A 23,672-nucleotide genomic window follows, 5' to 3' on the forward strand; every position below is an offset into this window, starting at 1 on the left:
TATGTAATTAGAGTTTTAAAACACACATTATGAAGCCTTTCTTTTCTGTATTCAATTTTGAATCAAATTGAAAACAAGGTTTAATAATCTGAAGAGCAATCACCAAGGTTTTCAGAATCCAAGACCCTTGAATTACATTTGAGGGTGTGAATACTGACAGATGCTGAGAGGAGCCTCCCTGGGGTACACATAGGGCTACTTTTAGATTTTACAAACTAATGTCATAGTTACAGCCATTACCAAACACTCTTATCACTCTGTAAACATGGCTTTGTGTTTTCTCTGGTCTCAATTAATTTATTACACAATTATTTATGACTGTAGGAAAGTACCCTGAAATGCCTCAGCCATTTTCCCTATATGAATGCTCATTCAGGTCGTTGACATCATTCCTTTCTTAGCCTGTCTGCAACATTATAGTCCAGGATTTATCCATTTCTACCCTTATCCCAGCTCCCATTGAATTAGTATAATATCAATGACCATATTGCTTTCTTATATGTATACATATGCATTTACATATGCAGTATTTCCACAGAAAATACAATGAGCTTTATGCAGTTGTTAATTTGAAAGCAGTATTTCATGCATAAACACCAAGAAAACTAAGTAAACACTTCTACCTAAAAAGCACATTTTCTTTCATAACAGGTCTATGAAAATCATTTGTATTCTACAACAGCATGGTCAGCATTGCTTTACAATTAGTCAGAGAAAGAAAAGGGTTAAAAAGCTACCGGTTAGTTTGAGAAATGTTCTTTTTTAGTTCTCTTGTTCCTGGCCTAGTCTCAAGCTAGCACGTGATCCGCTGAATGCCTGCCAGCCTCTTTCTTGTTGATCCTCCGGAGACCATCTGTGCTGGGGGCATTGATTAGAGTGTGTCTGCTGGGATTACATCTTTTCTGTTGCCATGCCAACTAATCAGCTGATTTTGGTTACCACAGAAACAAAATGTCAGAGCTCACAGTACGGTAACATGAATTCAGCACAACAGAAAATGTTTTCTTAATTGGGGACCCTTTTGATTTTGGATTCCAAGTGAAAGGCAGTTTTAAAAAAAAGGGCCAACTTTAGATAAAAGCTACATTAATTGTATTGATTAAGAGGAATGCACAGAATTTCTCTGAAAAAAAAAATTAATTCTCCTTTATAAACCATGTCTTTTTTTTTACAATTTCCAGACAAGAAATATATATATATATATATATATATATATGTATATACATATATATATATATATATATATATTCATATCCCCCCCCCCCTTAGGCGCCTCTATTCCATTTGCTGATTTTTGCATGTTGAATAAATCACAAGGCCTTTAGTTTCCTTTAACTTCCATGATGAGGGCTGGAAGCAGGGAGGCTGAATAGGGCTTGGGAGAAGGCCATGGGTAAAAAAAACTACCTTGAGGGAGCACAAGAGTGACCAAATTTTCCTCTGGTCTTCCATTCAAGGAAGTCATTTAATTTTCACAGTCAACTCAGATTCAATTTTAAGGATTCCTCTCTTGCATGTGATATGCTCTGGATAAGTCTGATTTCTTGGTTTGGGCTTACAAAGGAGGAGCCCAAGGCTTGTTGCAGTTTTCCCTTTTGTAGGCCCCATGACAGTTCGAAGGCACGAAGTGTCCTCAACTGGTTTGCTCTGTCACAGTAAACAGAGAATACAATTTAACCTGACTTTACAGATCCTCCAGTTGAGTACCTCGTCAGAAGGACTCCATCTATGTGCCCTCTTATGGAATTCTATTCCAGTAGAACCTCCATCTGTCTTGGGTTTGTGGTTCATAAACACAAAACAAATAGATTAGATAAGATAAAAGCATGACATTTAACTGGGCTAATATTTATTTAAACATCTAATAATCCCCCTTCTTTAAAAAAAAAGAAAAAGGATTATAGCATCCAAATATCCTTGTCCTCTACTGTCAAAACATTTCAACTGTCACTGGATGACTGCAGTTACCTCCCTTTTGTGAAAGTTTCTCTGCAGGTGGCTTCTGTCATACTAACTCCCTGGAGAGAATTGTGTAGCTTAATCTCCATGCAACCCCTTTGAAAACCTTGGTGAATTAATTCCAATGCTAAGGGTGTTCTAGAGAAGTGGTTTGTTCTAGAAAGTCTTCCCCCATTTCCAGGTGCACAACACTCATGGCTAAGATGCCAGGAAGGAAGCTCTGAAGACCACTCAATTGAAGAGGTTTAGGACAAGGTGTCTAAATGCCTAAAATTACCCATGGATTCTGCTAGTGGAGTCTGAGCTGGAGGTCTTCACCCAATTTTCAATAATTATCCTACAGTGCTTCTGAGACCTTTGAAAAAAAGAAAATGGTGGACATCAATAACATCTTTCTTAAGTAGTGCCCTTGCACATGGTGCCCTTACTAACACTCCTTATACTGGTATTTGGCTTGTTCAAAGAAAATATTACTGGAGCACCTGGGTGGCTCATTCAGTTAAGCATCAGGCTCTTGATTTTGGCTCAAGTCATAATCTCAAGGTCTTGCAATTGAGTCCCCCCACTGGGTTCCATGCTGTGCATGGAACCTGCTTAAAATTCTCTCAACTCCTTCTCTGCCCGTCCCCCTCTTCTACTCACACATTTCCTTCTCTCTAAAAAAAAATTTTTTTAATTAAAAAAAATCATTTAAAAAATAATAAAGAAAATATTACCTTAAATTAGAATAAACAGAAAGCACACAGCCCACTTCCTAGGACATAGTTGGAACTCAATAAATGGTGGCCTTCTGTATTAAATTCCCAAAGAAAGAAGTGATTATTAATATCTCAAAAAGGTTGAAATAAATTGTTAATTATCTTCATGGACTATAGTTTTAGAAATGAGCATACCCTCCTAGTGAGTTAATTGTTATTTATGATTTTTAAAACTTGTGTAGTGCATTGATTTCCAAAATTGTGTATATTTGCTTTTAGCATAGGAAACTAGGAAATATTTCTCCAAAAAACTTGATCAGAAGTCCAATACTTTGAAAGGATGAAACTGAAGCTGCTCTGGTCGAATCGAGAAAATGGGTGGAGATCACATGGTCTATATAGAGGCCAAATTCTTCCCAGCAGAGCCCCTGAGACACCTCCTTGGATCCCTGGGTCTCAGAGAGCACATTATGATGACTACTAGTGGCAGGGTTCTGCATTTTTGGGTTGCAATCCTTTTATCTTTAGAGCTATTATTTGCTACCATCCTACTACATGCCATGTATAATACCAGGCAATCTACACATACAATATCATTCATATATTTACCCAGCAATCCTGCAGAAGGTTAACACTATCCTCATCTTACAGATGAGGAAATGGGAACTTAGGGAATTTACTTGGTTTTCTCAAAGTTCCAAAATAAGTAAAAAGTAGAGTTAGGGTGTGCATCTAGTACTTTCTGATGTCAAAGCCTCTGTCTACTCCAAAACAAACATGAAATGAATGATGGGTTGTAACTATTTAAATTGGATCAATATGCTCCCACTACTTCCTATTTTTTAGTTGAAATAGGATCTGTAGTGTCCAATTGCCTAACATTTTCTCTGATTTCAAAGTCATTAATGGTGAAATAAGATAGGTAAATTAAATAGGAACTACATGCTAAAAATGATCTGAATATCAAAAGAAGAAAAAAATGATCACCCCGTCGAGGAAGAGAGCCTCATAAATTCTATGTTTCTTTAATAATACATATTTATCCTAGAAAGATATCACCCCTTCCCCCAAAGCTTGGCCTTTTATGCAAGCAAAATTTGTCACTGCTGATAGCATGCCTTTATTTCTTACATGCCAATAACTGATCCCAGCTGCCTTGGGTAACACATTGTCCCCCCAGAATTTGTCCCTGAAAATGAAAACTTCCTCTGTTTGGATAACCTTGTAGTAAGTCCTACTTAAGCATGAATTATTTTATTAGGTACTTTCTCCCAGAGTAGGTCTACCACGATTAGAACAGGATTTCAAGCGCTGATAAAAGAAGGGAGACAAACCATAAGTGACTCTTGATCTCACAAGACAAACTGAGGGTTGCTGGGGGGAGGGGGTTTGGGAGAAAGGGGTGGTATTATGGACATTGGGGAGGGTATGTGTTTTGGTGAGTGCTGTGAAGTGTGTAAACCTGGTGATTCACAGACCTGTACCCCTGGGGATAAAAATATATGTTTATAAAAAATAAAAATTATATTAGAGTAAAAAAAAAAAAAAAAGAAGGATGATGAAACAGAGATAAGGAGGCTGGAGAGTATGATTTTTGTGAGGACACACTGTGTGTCAGGAATTTTTGACATAATGCTGCAATAATATAGCATTATTTTGTTAGAATATTTTTTTTTTTTTTTTTTTTTTGTTCCCATATTTGCAAATGAGGAAACAGAGGCTCATGGAGTTTTGGCAGCAGCCAGTCAAGTTACTAGTAGCTCATAGTGAGTAAGCAGCTGTCTTGTCTTTTGAACCCATAGATCCAGGAGCTCACACTTGTCTCAGTATGTCATGCATAAAGCACTGGTGTCACATCCTTGCCAAGATCCAGCGCTGTCTGAGGACAGTCAGGGAGACCACGCTGAGCAGCTGATGTGTGAGTTACAAAAGTGTGGCATTGACCAAGTGCACAGCAAATGAGTGTGTTGTTTGTCGCTTCTAGGTGTGTACAGAAGGCAGACTGATCTTGGAGTTCACCTTTGATGATCTCATGAGAATAAAAACATGGCACTTTACCATTAGACAATACAGAGAGTTAGTCCCAAGGAGCATTCTAGCCATGCATGTAAGTAATTTCAGCACTATTTTACTCTCTTTCTTTCCCCCCCTCCCCACCCCATTTACTTAAGGAGGAAAACTACAGTTCTCTCTCTCTGAAAGAACACTAACAGTCTTCACATGTTGGGTAATGAACTCTCAGTTTGAGTTTTCCCCTCAACTATTTTATTCTACAGGCCCCCTTCCCCCTCTTTGTTTCTGAGTTTGGTGCAGTGTGAGATTTTATATATATATATATATATATATTTATATATAATTATATATATATATATTTTATCATATAAAATATATATATATATATATATATATATATTTTATTATTTTAAACTCCAAACTGAGGTTACCTCAATAAACAGTTTGTACTTCTCTTAAATTCCACTGAATCATTATCAAGTATTGCTCTGCCTGGGCTATTAAACCTTTTATGTATAACTGGGGAAGGAAATAAAACAAGAAGTAAGGTAAGGAAAACAAGTTTCCAGTTTTGATTCGAACTATCTGACAAGAAGTGGGGCTCAGGTAGCTCAGATCTGTGTCTACAGCATTTCTAACCATAGTTTTGGGATGAAGCGAACAGTCTGGGTTTCGCTCTGTTTCAGTTGACCACAAATCACATCACATTTATTGAGCACCAACTAGGTGCATGGCCAAATCTGATGCCAATCTGGATATATGTTTTAGAGGTAAGACTTGGTAAGAACTAGCTGAGTGCAGTCCCTGAAGAAGGCGTCAAAGGCATTGACTTAAATAAATCGCTCTTCCATAATGCATGATGCAGCAGTTTCTGTGCAAAGGCTTTGGAGCAAAATCAGACTTAATGAGCCTGATTTTTAAGACCCTGTACAATCAAATGAGAATACAATAAGAGTAGCTAGTATTTACTAGGTGTTTGCTATGCCAGGTCTTGTGCTAAGCATATGTACACATTCTATTTAACCCTCCCAGTAACCCAGAGAGGTGCAGAATCATTATCCCTGCTTTAGAAGTGAGAAAACCAAGACTTGGGCTTGATATATTGCTCCATGTTTCTCAGCATGAAAGTGGCAAATCAAGATTTCAACTCAGCTGGTACAGACTCCAAAACCCAGGCTGATGAGCCATCTGTCTCCAGACTATCCAATTCCACTCTGTCTCCCCAGGTTTTGTCCTCTACGCTCTCTTCCCAATTGGTTAAACCCAATCTCTCCCCCTTCCCATTGACCTTGTGCTTCCTGCTGTGGCACCCTACTCCCCTGCTCCAATCTTTCTGCCTATTTCTCCACTTTGAAAGCCCAGTACACATCCTCTAATCCCATTGAAGAAGCCCAAAGTATCCACTCTTAGTGTTCCCAAAAGAGACCAAAGGCAGCAGAAGGTGGTGGTCGGGAGCCTGGATCCTAGAATGAGGTCACATACGTGTGTATTCCTGTTCCTGTGACCTTGTGTAAGTGACATGGCATCTCTGTGCTTCCAGTTCTTCATCTATAAAATGGGTATAGTAATAGAGTCTGCCTCAGAGGACTGGTTTGAAGATTAAGAGTTAATGCATATAAAGAACGTAAAACAGTGTCTGGCACATAGTAGGTCCTCTTCAAGTAGCGGTGACTGGCTTTTAGCAGCTTTGGCAGCAGTAATGTCCTTCCTTTCATTTATTATTATATCCTGTCTTCTGTCTGCAAATCTGATGCGTATGATGTTTGTGACAACTACCTGATGACTATCTATAGAACCAGCTCTTTCTGGCACATGGAAAGGCTTCCATAAATATTGGCTCTATGTCCACAGAGAACTCCCTTCTCAGAAACTGAAGTGAGAAGTCACAACCTCCAACTCTTTTCTCTGACTTTGGGTTTTTGTTGAAATGCACAAAGCCAACTGGTTACATGGCTATGAGAAAAACTAAGTACAGGAAAGAATGAATTAAAGTGTTAGAGGAACTTGTAGTCTCATGACTACAGGCATGAAGACAAAAGGATATTTATTGAGTCTCTCTCTGTTTAGCTCCAGTTTGTGTCTGCCAGTGAAGAAGGAAAGACAAATAGAAAGGAAGAGTGTCAACCAAGAGACTCATCTCACAATGAAACCCAGAAAGAAATTTCATTTTTTTTTGTAGCCTACCAGAACATTTGGGGTAGCCCATGGAACATTTAGGATTACCCATGGAACATTACACCCCTCTTTTAAATGTGGCAGATATTTTGGGAAAGGTGTTGCTTACCCTTACAGTACTATAGGATGAAAATTGTTGAGACCATCTATTTCAGACACAGCTTAATGGGGAAGAAATTTAGAATTCATATAAATTTCATACAAGTGGTAAAGTTTTCAGATATAGTCTTAGACTCCAAGCTGTCAAACACAACACTATCACAACTGAAAACAAAGGCCAGTCCTAAAGCCTGGCTCTACGAAATCCAGAGATGGACCCTGCCTTCTCTGCTGAGTGCCAGAGACTTGGCAGTGTCCTGACAGAGCTTAATGACCCTCCTTCTGAAGACACGGGGGCCTCTCACAGAGGAAGTAAGGTTGTTTCTCCCAAGGACTAAAAGCATGCCTGATTCATTTTGGTTCTACCTGGCAACAGATCTTGCATCATTGATCCAAAAATGTCCTTGAGCCATTATATGCAAGTGTCTTCAAAATGTAAATTAAATTATCTCCAGCAACCTCCCCTCTGAGACAAACTGACAATGTTGAGATTGCATTTTTTAGCAACTGTAGTCCAGTTTGAGACTTTCTTGGCACCATCTTACAAAGATAAAATATATGGTTTTTTCTTGTTTAGGCACAAGATCCTCAGGTCCTGGATCAGCTGTCCAAAAACATCACTAGGATGGGACTAACAAATTTCACCCTCAACTACCTCAGGGTAAGACCAACGGGATGATTACATTTCTTGGTGAATTTGAAAAGTGCTTTAGAGGTGTATATGTATCTTGAACCAAGAAGTTAAAATGAGGTAATAGAGCACAATACATGTGTCTTACACGAGCGTGTGTGTGTGTTTTGTGTGTATTTTCAATGGAGGACGGGGTTTAATTAACAAAGCAGCAAACCTAGACTTCTTCAAAGTTGAATTTCTTCTCTCTGTTTGTATGACTCTTGGAGTTAATTATTCAAAGGCCAGCGGTGTCTGCTCATATAATGTTTTGGCACTCTGCCCCTCTTGGTTGTCTCAAGTTTCTGATGTACAATGGTGTTCACTGCTTCTGTGTCTCCACCCAGGGAGTGTCCCTGAGTAGACTCAGTGTGCCCTCCAGAGAGCACCCCCTGAAGTTCAGCTCAATGGTGGAACACAGATATTTCTAAGTCTTCTAAGGGACTCTCTGTGTAACATGGAACAGATTTTCTGGGTTGGATATAAAGTCAGTTTTGATCTTTAAAAATTAAGAGTTAGGCAAAATTATCTGCCTACATAGTAACTATGGCTTCTGTATTTGTCTAAAACAGAAACACTTGTCACTCCGGTTTGTGGTGTAGAATTGCAGTCATCGTGTTGCAGGTAGAGGATATGGTTTCCTTCATAAAGCAAGCATTGTCCTCCAGACTGTACAAGAAGTCAGTGGGTGCGCTCCACATTCCTTTGCCTCTCCAAAGCTCCCTCTTTGTCATTGTGCTGCCACTTCTCCAGCCCCCTACCCATCATGGGGTTTATGCTCTTGTTTCTTGATCCCTAAGCGCTGTGTCAGTCTGTGAATTTTGCTTTGTGTTCCTAACCCTCTGTAACCAATCATTTTTTGTATGTCTAAATGCTGAAGTACTTTGGCCGGACTTTCTCTTTAGTGAATTAAGAATAATTTGAACAAAGTCTTCCAAGTAACACACTCATGGCAATGTGCCAGGTCCTATGCTAGAGAATGAAGATTCAAAGACAAAAGTCATCATATCTGCCATCAAGAAATGATGGCCAGACCCATAGATGGGTCTCCTACGATGGCCAGACCCATAGAGAGAACATTATAAACAAAATGGTAAATAATCCTGGTTGAAATTTTCAAGTGGAATTATGGGAGTACAAAATGGAGACCTCTCAGAAGAATGCATCAGAGAAGCTTTATGGAAGACATTATGCCTAACTTGAGTGTGAAAGAATGAATAAAAGTAAAGCCAGGAAGGGGTCAGGAAAGACATTCACATTAGAGGGAAAAGAAGGGGCCTGGATTATGAGATGGAATTCCAAGCAGGTAAATGATGCTGGAACGTGGAGCGAGAAGCCAAGAGAGGTGGGAGGGAAAGTAACTTATGAACCAGGTCTTGGAACAGCTGGCTGGCTGGGCTACCAGGCCAGGAGCTTCTGAAAAGATTAAATATGAGCATGGTAGTATCCATCTCCTGGGTAGAGGGAAAAAAGCTATTTTCTATCCAGCCTAGATGCCCTAGGTCCAAATACAGGCACAGCAAGAGCTGGAGTCAGCTTTGCTCCTGCCACCCTCTACTTTGCCCCATCACCACCCCCATTTTGGCAGCCCTGAACCAGGTTGCTTTCTAGTAATGGTCCTATGGTTCCCACTCAGAGGGAAAACAGAGACTGCCCAGGAGGGTGGGTAGACAGAAAGGGTTGTTAGAGCTAGGTTCTTTCATACTCCCAGGTTCTACCTTTAGAGGGGCTCCCATGGCACCACTGGTGTAGTGGGAGTGGGTAGCAAGGCCTGGGAAAGTGGAGGTCTGTGGCATGCTCTAGCCACAGAAATTCAGAAGGCTGCCCTCCACTGCTAGGCATTTCATCTTGTTAGAGACCGTGAGTGGTTCTTTTAAACCATCTGAAGATGCCTCTCTTCAGACAGATAAAGATGTTTCATACTGTGTGTCCTCAGCTGACCCCACATTGGAATCTGGAACTTTGGATTCTATCCTAGACTTGGTCACTCACCCTCTGGTGAAATCTAGACAGATTCACTATTATATCTTTTAGCTGCATTTAACACAGATCAATAAATGCTAAACTTTTTTCCTCCCCTTTCCCTAGCTCTTCTTCTTATCATCATCAGTTAAATGTTGACTTTTACCTTGGGGTCAACAAGGCCCACCTGGCTCCCACATTCTAAAATTTTCTGCTTTTAACCCACAAAAACTGAGAAGATCATACTTGCAAAGAGAGGGAAGAGGCAAGGATTGGCACCAACCCCCTCTCCCAACAGCAACAGGAGGAAGACGCGTGTGGGTTTGTGCAATATGGAATCGTGTTTCAAAGGCTACCGCTTAAACGTAGCTCTTATGCATGTCCTGACTTCACTAGTCTTCACAATGGTCCCTGTGCACTAGCACCAATTGTGTGAGAGAACCGGGCATAGAGAGTGCAAGTAAGTAAACTCAGTCACTCAGCCTTCTACCACGGAACAGCTGGGCTGGGACTTGAACTCGGGCAGTGTGGCTCTAGAATCCATGAGCTTCATGAAGATCTCTCCTGCCTTTCTAGGAGGAAGGGAGAACAATGATATTGACAGAAATTGGACTGTGTCTCTCCTGCCTTGACAGGGGAGTCTGTATCATCTCTCACTGGGGACTTAATCCACTTTGCCAAACTAATGACAGCTCCTTGTAGGGTTTCATGTGCAGATTGAGTGGGACAATCCATGTAGACAGCTTAGCACAATGTCTGCAGACAGAAAGCACCCAGTTAGTGTTCACTGGCATGATTGATTGAGCACCCACTATGTGTCCATCATTGTTGTTCATACTGGAACCATGGAGAGCAACATGGCATCTCGCTCTCTTCTCTTCCTTTGGGTCCACTCAACACACTTTTACTTCCTCTGCTTATGTATCTTGGCTCAGCAGCTGCTTGCCCTTCCTGGCTCCATTCCTTCCTTTCTTCACTCCCTCCATCACTTATTCATCAGGACTCTTTCATGGAACCCACTCTGTCTTCCTGGCCTTGTGCCAGGTGTGGGACCTTCATCGTGGAGAAGATGTGACCCTTTCCAGGGCAGGGGGAGGCCAGCGCCACAGTTCCAGTGAGGTGTGGTGACAAGGAAGGACCTACAGGGCTCTGTGTGAGGCCAGGAGGGTCCCCTGGTCTCCGGAAAGAAGGCCCCCCCTCCTAGAAATAACTATGGGTAGTTATGAGCCATGTGGCAAGTCAAGGCTGAACAGAGCCTCACACTCAGTTCCCAAAACCATATGGACATTTCCATGATGAGACCTGGCCTGGGTAGTGGTTACTAAGAATGAAAAACAAAGTTTTTTTGGATTAGACTGGGATCAAAGATTTCCTTAGTGCTCTTACCAATCGATATTCATAAGACAGCTGAGCAATCGCCCAGTGCATTCATTTATAAAACTGCTTTAAAATCTGGAGCTGGGTGCCTGGGTGGCTGAGTTGGTTAGGTGACTGCCTTTGGCTCAGATCATGATCTTTGAGTCCTGGAATTGAGTCCTGCATCAGGCTCCCTGCTTAGCCAGGAGCCTGCTTCTCCCTCTGACCCTCCTCCCCTTATGTTCTCTCTCTCTCATTCTACCTCTCTCTCAAATAAATACATAAAATCTTAAACAAAACAAAACAAAAACCTGGAACTCTCCCATCCTTCTGAGGAGCCAGGCCTTTGCCTCCAGCCTCAGGGGGTTATTTGAGGTATTGTTTAGTTAACTAGGAGCTTCAAAACTACATTCAGATCAGAAAAAAGGTCAGACACCTGTGTTGACAAATATTAATCCAAGGCCTTCTAAATAGCAGAAGAGTTTTCTTTAAATCAATGCATCCTGCTTTGGAAAGGAGGGCTAGAGATTTTAAATGCTCCAGACATCTGAAATTTCAATATGCTGTGTCTTTCATGTAACAAAGTTAAGCAGTACAGAAAGTAAGCAATTTCAGTCATCTAGCTTCGCCCAAACAAGTTCTCCCACTACCATGAAATTCCAGATCCTTCTCATGGAGGTCTGCAGTCAGGGGCTCTGTGGAGCTCACGGGGGTGGCTCCTCGCTCAAGGAAGGAGCAAGTGAAACACGATGGATGCCTTTTGAGCTTGCGAATGCCGGTGATGGCTCCATACTTGGACGTTCGCCTGGCAGCACCTTGGAAGGGACTCTGGTGACCTGATGCTTTGGAAGTGACAACAAAACAGATGCTGTCATTTGATTTGAGTTGTCAAATTGCCTGCCATTGCCTCCTGTCTCCTCCCAGCATAATAAGGCTGGAGGTGCTCTGTGCTGAGAGGTGTGGCGGCAGCTGGCTCTCCGGTCCCAGTGAAGCAGCAGCTGGCAGTCGCTGAGCAGGGATGGGCTCTGATGAGATGTGGTCCCACTTCCTGCCTCATGGACCTCTGGCAGACCAGGGCTGGCTGGTTGAGTGTCCGTGTGGTAGTTGTCCAGGCTGGGGTGGGGACAGGCCTGCAGGGGGAGGGGCATTGCTTTGTGGCTATCAGGCACTCCCGGAAATAGGTGAAACATTTCACAAAACATGTCCACCGACTCCTAGGGAGGAAGGTTGTTTCCCAGGATAGGGTGATGGCACCCTTCAATCAGTCATTCTAGGGAGGAAACTAGAGACCTAGGAATGGGGACAAGGAGCTAGAAATTTGGAAACACATGCTTTGGTATGTTTTCTGGAAAGCAGCAAGTCCTGTTGTGCCCTGGCATTTTAGAAAGAGATCCGGTCCAGCCACCACAGGAAGGCAGGGTGCGGCTTGATAGTATCAGGGCATCTAAGTCAATGAAACCTGGTTGTGCAACCTTGATCCACTGTTCATTGTTCACTAGTCATTGTTCACTCCGCAAGCATCTTTAGACACCTTCTTTGTGCCAGGTCTCCACAACTTTCAAGGACATCACTGTACATCAGGTACCAAAGAAAACCAAATTTGTGCCTGTTGAGAAATCTGTCCCGGGTACAGTGATCAATGTAGTCACTAACATTCATTGAGCACTTACTAGGTACCAGGTACTGTTGCTAGGTACTTGGCAGGAAGGCTTTTTTTTGTGTGTGTGTGTGTGATGCTTACAACTTTATGAACCAGAGACTCTTTTTTTTTAAGTTATAAATTGTTTTTTAAATTTCTTTTCAGTGCTCCAGAATTCATTGTTTATGCACCACACCCAGTGCTCCATGCAGTACATGCCCTCCATAATACCCACCACCAGGCTCACCCAACCTCCCACCACCCTCCCCTTCAAAACCCAAAGTTTGTTTCTCAGAGTCCACAGTCTCATGGTTAGTCTCCCCCTCCAATTTTCCCCAACTTACTTCTCCTCTCCATCTCCCCACGTCCTCCATGTTATTCCTTATGCCCCACGAGCAAGTGAAACCATATAATTGACTCTCTGTTTGGCTCATTTTGCTCAGCATAATCTCTTCCAGTCCCATCCATGTTGATACAAAAGTCGGGTATTCATCCTTTCTGATGGAGGTATAATACTCCATAGTGTATATGGACCATATCTTCTTTATCCATTCATCCGTTGAAGGGCATCTGGGTTCTTTCCACAATTTGGTGACTGTGGCCATTGCTGCTATGAACATTGGGGTACAGATGGCCCTTCTTTTCACTACATCTGTATCTTTGGGGTAAATACCAAGTAGTGTAATTGCAGGGTCTTGGGGTAACTCTGTAATTTCTTAAGGAATCTCCACACTGTTTGCCAAAGTGGCTGTACCAACTTGCATTCCCACCAACAGTGTAAGAGGGTTCCAGAGACTCTTTTTAGTCCTATTTTTCAGGGGAGGAAACTAAGACCCAGAGAAGTAGCTTTTTAAAGTCACAGAGCTAGTAAGTGGTAGAGTAGGGATTTGATCTCACAGCCTGAGTCCAAGCACAAAAAGGGGAGAGGTTGTTAGAGGGAAGATATGGGATCTCAAAGCCTTCAATGAGGAGATGCATTGATTCTGAATGACAAGTAGATAGTCCCAGGTAGACTAGTTGGAGGGTCCACCACAGATGGTAACAGAGAGGGATGGAGAAAGCTGGTGAGTTTGGGGAACTCTAGGCAGTGTCCATGGTTGGAATGTAAGTTTTAAGTTTGCACTAGGTATCCACACAGAGTGGGTGTTATGGCCCAAAATGTAAAGCTGAGCTGAGTGGCACGGTTCTAGAGTGAGTCTTCTTATTTCAGTAAGAACACAGCATAGTCAGGGAAATACCTCACGCTGACACTTGGGTTTGGGGGCCAAAAAGACAGGATTATGTATTTGAACTCAGCCACTTGCTAGCTGTGTGATCCTGGATAAGTTACTTGACCACTCTGAGCTTCAGTTTCCCCTATCTGGAAAATGGGATATTATACCCTCCTCTGGATTCTAGTGAGATGGAGGTCCCAACTCTCATTTGTCAAGTGCTTTTTTGAGGATCACGGGAAGTCGAGTCATTCATTGGAGCCCCCTGCACTCAGAGCTTCTGAGAAGAGCCCCTGGGGACAACACACCCAGTAGCCTGGTCCTTCTTCCTAATTCTTGCCTTGTATTTCATCAGAATGAAAGCCCTTTCTCACTCAGGGTTGGAAATTGCCATCATTTCAAATTTCTTATAAGCACTTCTTGCATGGGAATGTTTACTGTATGCAGTAACTGTTTTCTATTTTTAAATAGCTGTAACGAATTCAATTTTCAAATTGAAAGAGAAATAATTGATGTTGATTTCATTTCCTATTCCACAAAAAGAATGGGGGTAGGCAGAAACCATGTCCTAAAGCATTTATTTTTATTTTTTAATTTGCTTTAAGATTTATTTATTTATTTGAGAGAGAGGAAGAGAGAGCGCATACACCCAGGCAGGGGGAGGGGCAGAAGGAAAGAGAGAATGTCAAGCAGACTCCATACTGAGTGTGGAGCCTGAAGCCGGGCTTGATCTCATGACCCTGAGATCATGATCTGAAAATCAAGAGTTGCACTCCTTTTCTTTTCTTTCTTTTTTTTTTTTTTTTTTTTTTTAAGATTTTATTTATTTGAGAGAGAGGGATCACAAGCAGGGGGAGGAGTAGAGAAAGAAAAAGAAGGAGGATTTGGGACTCCGTCACAAGAACCTGGGATCATGACCTGAGTTGAAGGCAGACACTTAACCCACGTGCCCCATGCTTTAAGTATTTAAAAAAAACCTGCAGCATGCAAAATTCCAGGATGCCAGGAGTGAAAAGAGCTGTTTTCATTTATCTCCTATCAACAATAGAGGGAATGGTCCTTGCATGCTTAACACGCTGCAGGGAGACATTGATTTTTATAGTTGTCTCCCTCCTTGAGTGTTTAAGGTCCTTTGGTTTTGTTTTTAAGTTTTAAGTCAGTCGTCTAAACCAAGAGATATTTTGGTGACATCTATTATGTACCAGGCACAAAAGGGGATGGGGGTGGGGTGTTGACAAGAATGGATAAGGTATAACCCTTTTCCCAAGGAGCTAAAGATACTGGAACAAGTAGGTCTATTTATAGTTCATGCTGGCCCCTCAGCTGGGGACCTGGGCATCCCAGAATTCCCTCCTCTCCCAATATCCTTGAGGATACCCTTCCTCCTTGTTCTCAGCATATGACTTAAATTGGCCTGTTTGCAGTTACCAATGCACTAGCAGATTGGTCTGCTTCACCAGGTTGTCTGACCTTGGCACTCAAGGCCCTCCACCCTTAAGCCCATGCTGCTTCCCAGCCTCACCCCACATTCCTTCCCCATCTCACATGTCATCCCACAAACCACTGGCAGCTCTGGTGTGTCTGTGTGTCTATTCTGTGTGTCTATTGCCTCCATGCATCGGTACCATAGGACTTTATTTTACTCACTCTCTGGGACACTGTTCTTACCCTCCTCTTCCCATCCAAGATTACCAGATCACCTCCTTCTCATCCTTCAGGACTCAGTTGTCCCTCACCTCCCCTGAGACTCTCTGCCTCTCTACCAGGGCAGCTGCTCCTCTCCCCTACTCCTAAAGCTCTCTGTGCATGGTCTCTTGCTTAGGTCTTGGTAGGTCCTGTGTAAGAACTATCACTCCACTCACCTGTCTCCTCCAACAGATGCACAGCAACCTGAAGACTGATTGATTGCCTTGTGCTTCTAGAGCCTCACAAGCTCTAGATTGCAGTCAGCACCCAGTCAATGTCTCCAGAATGGACGGTTGCTAGAGGGGAGTTTGGTAAATGGAAACTAGATTTTATTTTATTTTATTTTATTTTATTTTATTTGATAGACAGAGATCACAAGTAGGCAGAGAGGCAGGCAGAGAGAGAGGAAGGGAAGCAGGCTCCCTGCCGAGCAGAGAGCCCGACGCGGGGCTCCATCCCAGAACCCCAGGATCATGACCCGAGCCGAAGGCAGAGGCTTTAACCCACTGAGCCACCCAGGCATCTCGGAAACTAGATTTTAAGTGACACCCTCACCTCTCCAGTGCCCCCCAAAATACAATAGAATTCAGGTGAATTCACTTGCCCAATAGTATCTAGGGGGGGAAATGTGTGTGATTGATTTTCAACATCACAACCTAGAACCTCACAAGGAAAGAGTAGAAAATTTGGATACATTGAGGAAATGAAAGGAAAACATGGCATGTGGCCTCCAGATCTCTCTAGTGTGCAAAATTCCCCCTGAAATTCTCATAGTTCCTGCTGTGAAATTTTTATTCTAATAGCACTACTTCCACTTGCTCAGAATCAGTATTTAATTTTTACTCTAAATGCCATTATGCCCTTTTCGTTATTTTGGAAATGTGTTCTTTCAAATCTCAGAGACAGATTCCCTCATGGGTGATTATTTTTGTCTATTTTCTTTGGCCAGATTTTCTTGATGTTGAGATCCATAAACTTTTTTTTTGCTGCATTATGCTTAATGTGACTTTAAAACATCTTATTATCCTATATCCCAGCCAAAAGGTATTTTCTTTGTGTTTGCTCTTACTGTTTATCCATTCATATGCATAATTTCTGCATAAATGTAATCAGTATACATATGATTTCTTAATGTTATTTGGTAAACACTTCTGCATGTTTCTACATAGTCATCATATTATCCGTTTATAACAGTGGCAAATATTCCAGTGTGGTGCTAGCATAGTGTTTATTTAATCATTTCTCTAAATGTCGAGCACTGAAATCATGTTCAAGTTGCCACTGTCATTAATACCATTCCTCCAAACACCTTTGCCATGTCCTGCTCTGGGTGGTGCTTTCTACAAGCAGAGGTTGGACTGTGGAGTCCGTGTGCTGAGAAAAATAAATGTGCTTTGGATTCAGAGAAATGTGGGTTCAAATTCTCATCCCCTTACTATCTATAAAGGCCTTGAACAAGTTGTTCCAGTTCTCTGAACTCCACTTCCTTATCTGGAAATCAGAAAGAATGTCTCACAGGATGGCACGAATTATAAGATTAGACAAGTTATGGTTTATAAAAGCCTAGCTCTTAGAAGAAGCATAGTAAGTACCAGTGGGTACTTTTGCTCCTTTTGCTCTCTGAGGTCAGTGGGTCAGAGTTCAGCTTTCACTTTCACCTCTTGCTCCTTGTATGATATTCACCAGCTGCCTTAATTCTTTGAAGTCCCAGTTTTCTGATTATGTACATCATGAATCATCGGAGGTGAGGGTTGAAATGATAATACATGTGAAAAGCACATTTAACTCTAAATTACAATGTCAGAAAGCCAAGGGAGGCTCATCCCATTTATCATCTCCTGAGTGTTGGTCATGGCCTGAATTCTACGCCGATATCCTGAAGCCATGTGATAGATCAGAAAACAGAGAAGCAATTGATTAATACCTGCCAAGGAAGGAGGCAAGAGGGAGTCTGAGACACCTGCTATATTATGGGCACCCTCTTCCCAGTATAAGGGTGATTACAAGGGTGGGCATTTTCAATAACCTTCTGGTTGATGTTGTTAAATAAGTCCAACCCTTCAAATGAGCAGTTATCATCAACTGGGTGTGAAGGCAGCTGGGGTTCACAGTAATGTTTTTGACCCCATACCTCTAATTTCCCACGTGAAGGAAGACTTTCGTTGTTATTACTGTACTGTAAGAACATTGGTCTCTGCATGTAACCTCTACTGGTAGCAAAGGAGTAGAGTCCAAAGCCTGGAAGAATTGGGTGCTTGGCTTTGGAAAACGAGCCCCAACAGAATGACATGTAGTGACCTCTAGAAGAGTGAATGAATATGGTGGAGTCAACATTTGGAATCCTACCAAGGATCTTTTTTTTTTCTTTTTTTATGTTCAGTTAGCCAGCATACAGTACATCATTAGTTTTTTATGTAGTGCTTAACAACTCATTAGTTGTATATAACACTCAGTGCTCATCACAACACATGTCCTGCTTAATTCCCATCACCCAATTACCCATCTCCCCACCCCTCTCCCTTCTGTAACCCTCAGTTTTGTTCCTGTAGTCCAGAGTCTCCCTTGGTTTGACTCCATCTCTGTTTTCTCCCCATTCCATTTTCCCTCCCTTCCCCTGTGGTCCTCCATGCTATTCCTGATGTTCCACATATGAATGGAACCATATGATAATAGTCTTTCTCTGCTTAACTTATTTCACTTAGCGTAATCTCTTCCAGTTTCATCCATGTCAATGCAAATTGTGGGCATTCATCCTTTCTGATGGCTGAGTAATATTCCATTGTATATATGGACGACATCTTTATCCATTTATCTGTTGAAGGACATCTCAGCTCTTTCCACAGTTTGACTGTGGACATTGCTGCTATGAACACTGGTGTGTATATGCCCCTTCTTTTCACTACATCTGTATCTTTGGGGTAAATACCTAGTAGTGTAATTGCTGGGCTCTAAGGTATGTCTGCCAAGGGTTTTTTTGTTTTTTTATTTTTATAAGACTTTGACCGTCAGCTGCATTATTTTACTTGGTCTTATGACGTAAGAAGGGATGACAGTCCAGTCCTATTTCCCCCCAAATGCCAAGCCAAGCCCAAGGATGGAACGGGAATCCCTGCTCAGCAATTGAGATGAACCACATAGTTATTGGTGGCCAGAACAGGCTGGGATCAGGGCAGACCATTCACCATTCATGCACTAAGACAGACTGGCAGAAGCCCTTTTTAAACACTGAAGTTTGGGGTAAGGAGGGTGTTGGAACCATACCAGCTTATCTTCCTTCTGGACCTCCCACAGTGATTGCACATTTTAGACTCTGAAAAGGCTCATAGCCTAAAGTGTGCTCTTCAAGATGAGTTCCGTGCTCAGGGCAGGTTTGTAAAGTGTTCCCCCTCCATGATTAAGTACAGAAAATGAGAGGAAGAACTTTTAAAATACTATAACAATCTGACATTGCCAGGACATCCAAGTACACAGACTCATCCCTCTGATTAGGACACAGAGAGGCTCAGGTGTTATCAAACTTGCATGGCAGGTGGTCACTAATCAAGGGCTGGAGAAGCACATGTCACAGTTTGGTGAGTACATGCATACAGAGCACTGTGACATAAACCTATTCAAATATGAGCTCCAGTTTTTCCCAGGACCATCCCAAATAACAATTAGCATCATAATACCATTAGCTTTGAGGAATTTCTTTATGTTCTCAAAAAACAATGAGATAGGTATGATTATTCCCATTTTACAGATAAAAATCAATCAATGCCTCAGGTCACAAAGCCAGTTTGGGGCATCAGTGCTTTCCTGGGCTCAGGTCTGGCTTGTCCTCCTGGACCCCTGTCCGTGGCCACTGCTAGAGAGAACTGGTTTCTTGGCCCTGGCTCAGGCAGGAGAGCCAATGCTTTCAAAAGTGAGGAATTTGGCATCTGAATCAATGTCATCTGAAACAAAGCTGTCACACCTCATCCTGTCTCTTCCAGTCCTCCTAATCCTCCTCCTCCTAAGAGAAAGGCTCCATCAGAGAGGAGGCACAGAATGCGTTTCTGAGCCATGGGAATGCTTCACACACAGAATGATTAAAACTTGGAACACCCGAAGGGCACTTTTAATTGCATTTGGAGATAGAAAAGTAGTACATATGACTGTATGATAAGGGAATTAAAATAGTTAACTCTTAAGGAAATGAAGTAACCATAACATAAAGACATCCAAATGCCTAGAAAATAGTGATTTCTAAAGTCAAGCCAGAGGAAATGGCTATCAGACATTAAAAGAATACACACACACACACACACACACACACACACACACAAATGCAACACACAAACAACAGTATTTTAGCAGAGCAATCCTAACTGAAAACAATTTCAGAGCCATGAATGTTTTTAAATTTTTGGTCTTAAAAGTACAAATAGGGCTTGGATTAAAGAAAGTAATTTTGCAGTCTCAGACACAGAGCAAGAGAAAGAAATTTTTGTTTAACAAGACACCGAAAATCAAGAGGATGGTCAAATGGGAAATTGGCAGTCCAGGGAAAGAAAAGCTGAGGGATTGCAGTTAAGTGCAAGATGGAACCCAGAGTTAATTCTCCTGGGAAATAGTCTTCCTAATTGTATAGAATGGGTTAAAAAAAAAAAAATGTGTCAGGAAAATGCAGGGAAGGGGCCAAGGGAAGAATGGTTTGAATTTCAGAGCATAGGTAGGGAAGTAACCTGAAATATGAAGAGGGCCTGGGAGGTCTTACTCCTTAGAAATAAGGCCCAGAAGCTTTCTGTCTGGTCTTGGGCTGCTCTTCACCTTGGCACAGGCACCATCTTACTGCACACAGAAAACTCAAATTACTTAAATATGGTGACAGTTATTAGATTGTTTGACCTCATCATCTGTCCCTAGCAGAGTTCAAGAAACACAGAGGTGGGTAATAAGTACATGAAAGGGAGCGAAAGAGTTGAGGTCAGTCTCTGGTGTTGCTCTACATAATGAGCTTGGGAGTAGCTATAAATGCATACCATAATTAAGAGAAAACAAGTAAAATTTTCAATGTATCCCATATTCCACCCAAAGGAGAAGGGAGGGCATTGACCTGATGTTGTTGAGTACCTACTATGGACAATACACAGACTTGGTTTTATTGAATCCTCACAACAGAATGCAGGTGTTAATGACCTCATTTTACAGAATTAGAAACTGAGACTCAGAAAGGTTATGGGGCTCATCTAACATCATTCAGTGGGTAAATTGCCAGACTGGGACTGGATCCCATGTTGGCCTCATGCCCTCACAACTCTGTCATGCTGCAGAAATGTCACCTCCTAACGAGAGCTGGGTTGAAGAGCTGGATGAGGTCAGTCATTTCCACTAAGATGACCAAACTATTCTGCCAAATTGTCAACAAGCAATTGTCAACAGATGCAATGGATAGAGAACTCAGGACACTTTCACATAATGGGGTCAATGCCAGGACTGAACTCATCTCATGATTGTCTTATATCCGTGTTTCTCTCAGACTTCTTCCACATCCCAGACCTCAAAGCTCTTACCCATCAACTAGGTTTTTACTCCTCCAACACCTGGACTACTATCCCCAGTACCTGAACATTATTTTAAAGACATAGATCAAGTTATGTCATTCCTCTGAGGTGGATCTTAATCATCTGCTTAAAACCATCCAGTGAAAATCTAGAATCCTTAGGTTGTCCAGAAGGCCTTATGGAATATGATCCCAATCCCCTTTCTGCCCCCACCTCCATTCTGTAGCAGTGTCCAGTTCCCCAGGCTGTTTTGCTTTTCCAGCATACATACCAAGTTTCTCCCTGTGGCAGAGCCTCTATTCTTCTGTATCAGATATTTCTCTAGCTCTAGAGATGGGCAATGGTCTACTCATTCAGTGCCTCAATTTCCTTGTCAGTAGTCCCTCAATGACTGTTGAGGGAATTAAATAAAATTGTACTAGTAAAGGGCTTAAAATAAAGGCTGGCACATAGTTAAGTGCTTAAATATCTGCTCTATCATCATCATCATCATCATTCTCACTGCCTGAGATACTCTGGCCAGATTTTTGCTTGGCTGCCTCACCATTATTCAGGCCTCAGGGCACATCATCTTTTCCATGAGTTCCTTCCTGGCCAGCTCATCTCAAGTGGCCTGGATACCCCCAGCTACCTTCTACCACACTTCATTATCTGTCTGATTTTTTCCTGTAGCATCTTCCTTGGTGAATTATCTTGCATAGTCATCAGTTTGCCTTTCTGTTGCTCTGCTGTTTATCCTTCTGACCTTTCATTCAGGCCACTGGGATATATTTTGAAAGCAGGAACCTTGTCTCTCTTCCTTGATGTCTGCAATAGGACCTGATATTCTGTGACTGAAAAGTCAGTAATTTTAAGTCGACTCAGCTCCAGATGCACTCCTTGACAAATTGAAGGTTTTTAAAGAGGAAACCATTTATAAAATCCCAGACCCAAGCGTAGCCTTGGAATACTTGAGAACGCTTATGGAAAGGCTGTTAGCTATCCTTGACCTCACAGACTGAACACCTGTAGGGCTTTCCTCTAAGTATTTGATGTTCTTCTTTGCAATTCATAAACAACCTTGTCTGTGAAGTTAGGTGAGGGTCATTCATGTTATTTGATTAAGTGTGCCTACTCTGTAAGACAAAGGATATAAGTATGACTTCTAAGGACTTCTACATAAACATTTTAAAAAGAAGGAATACAAAACATTAGCAAATTCCACAAGTAAAATATTAATAAATCCCATACTGGAAGTGATGAAAATGAAAATGATAGGCTCACCTAAGTCTGTCTGCCTTTTAGTGTAGGATGGTTTCTCGTTTTCTTTTTGTCTTGTACTCTGTTTGCAGGACCCACTCACATCCATTCAATTTACAAATGTTCATTGAGCACTTACTTTATGTCTGGGTCTGCTCCGATCTCTAGTTATCAATTTCTTTATTGAAACTAAATAGTCTGGGCTCATCAGAATCTCACATACATTGCCTCTGATATTCTTAAAATCTTTTTTTCAAAGAATTTATTTGTTTATTTGACAGAGAGAGAGAGCACAAGCAGGGGGAAGTGGCAGGCAGAGGGAGATGATGAAACAGGCTCCCTGAGGAGCAGGAAGCCCAATGTGGGCCTTGATCCCAGGATTCTGGGATCATGACCTAGGCTGAAGGCAGATGCTTAATTGACTGAGCCACCCAGGCACCCCATCCTTGAAATCTTTTATAGGCCAGTCATAACCTAAGACCAGAAGTCTCTCCAAGAAGCCCACTAATTTCTCCCTCTTCTCTTTTTGCCTATTTCCCAAGCTTTGTGAAATAAGGTAGGGGAGTTACTGCTTTTTAGGTCAAGAGTGCCAAGAATCATCATGGAAATTTTTGTCCTAAGAGTAGAACTTAACTCCAGAAACCTCACAGTGTGGATTTCTTAGAAAAAATATCTGTAGCTTTAGGAACCAATCAATGAAGTCATTTCTCTTCTTTCTTTCCCAGCATCCCCTTTTGATTCTGTCAGTGCTTTACCAACGAAGAAATTTGTGGCCATCTATCATATTTTTAGCAGTTTCACCATGAGTGGGAAGCTTAAAAATTGAAAATTGAAAGCTTTCATGATGTTGATTAACAGAATATACAAACATATGTGAGTTGATAGTAACCCTACCATTTACATTCAACTTCTGAGCTTTAGGACGTTGGGTATCTCACTAACAGATAGAAGGCAGGAGGGACCAGAGCTTGCTTTAGAACAGGAAATATAGTCCGAATATTGAAAGCGGCCCTGCCTAGGCAGTGGGTCTAGTCCTTTGTCAATTTCCTCGACACCAAATGTGTTACATCTGTTCTGGTTTGCTGTTAAAAGCAGAAACCATTCCTTTTCTGTAAAATTGGGTGAAGGGTGGGCTAACACTTACCTCCCCTAGCTAGAGAACACATGAGACCACTTTATTTTTTTTTAAAAGATTTTATTTATTTATTTGACAGACAGAGATCACAAGTAGGCAGAGAGACAGGCAGAAAGAGAGAGGGGGAAGCAGGCTCCCTGCTGAGCAGAGAACCCAAAGTGGGGCTCTATCCCAGGACCCTGGGTTGATGACCTGAGCTAAAGGCAGAGGCTTAACCCACTGAGCCACCCAGGCACCCCAAGGCCACTTTTTAAAAATGCTCTGTAAGCTGTAAGATTCTCCTTATCTTATCTCTTATCGGTGAA

The 23,672-nt window shown here is 41.9% G+C and overlaps 1 protein-coding gene across 11 annotated transcripts in view; it reads left to right on the forward strand.

The window, feature by feature from the left end:
- Positions 1 to 23,672, forward strand: part of LDB2 (LIM domain binding 2) — a 372,947-nt gene that overhangs the window by 288,476 nt on the left and 60,799 nt on the right. For all 11 annotated transcript variants that reach the window (XM_059165042.1, XM_059165051.1, XM_059165049.1 and 8 more), the window contains exons 4-5: positions 4,642 to 4,764; positions 7,522 to 7,605. In XM_059165042.1, the coding sequence (XP_059021025.1) occupies positions 4,642 to 4,764; positions 7,522 to 7,605 (207 nt within the window). The remainder of the gene's footprint in view (positions 1 to 4,641; positions 4,765 to 7,521; positions 7,606 to 23,672) is intronic.

The sequence above is a fragment of the Mustela lutreola genome, chromosome 1 (assembly GCF_030435805.1).
Source record: "Mustela lutreola isolate mMusLut2 chromosome 1, mMusLut2.pri, whole genome shotgun sequence".
In the NCBI taxonomy this organism is placed as follows: domain Eukaryota; kingdom Metazoa; phylum Chordata; class Mammalia; order Carnivora; family Mustelidae; genus Mustela; species Mustela lutreola.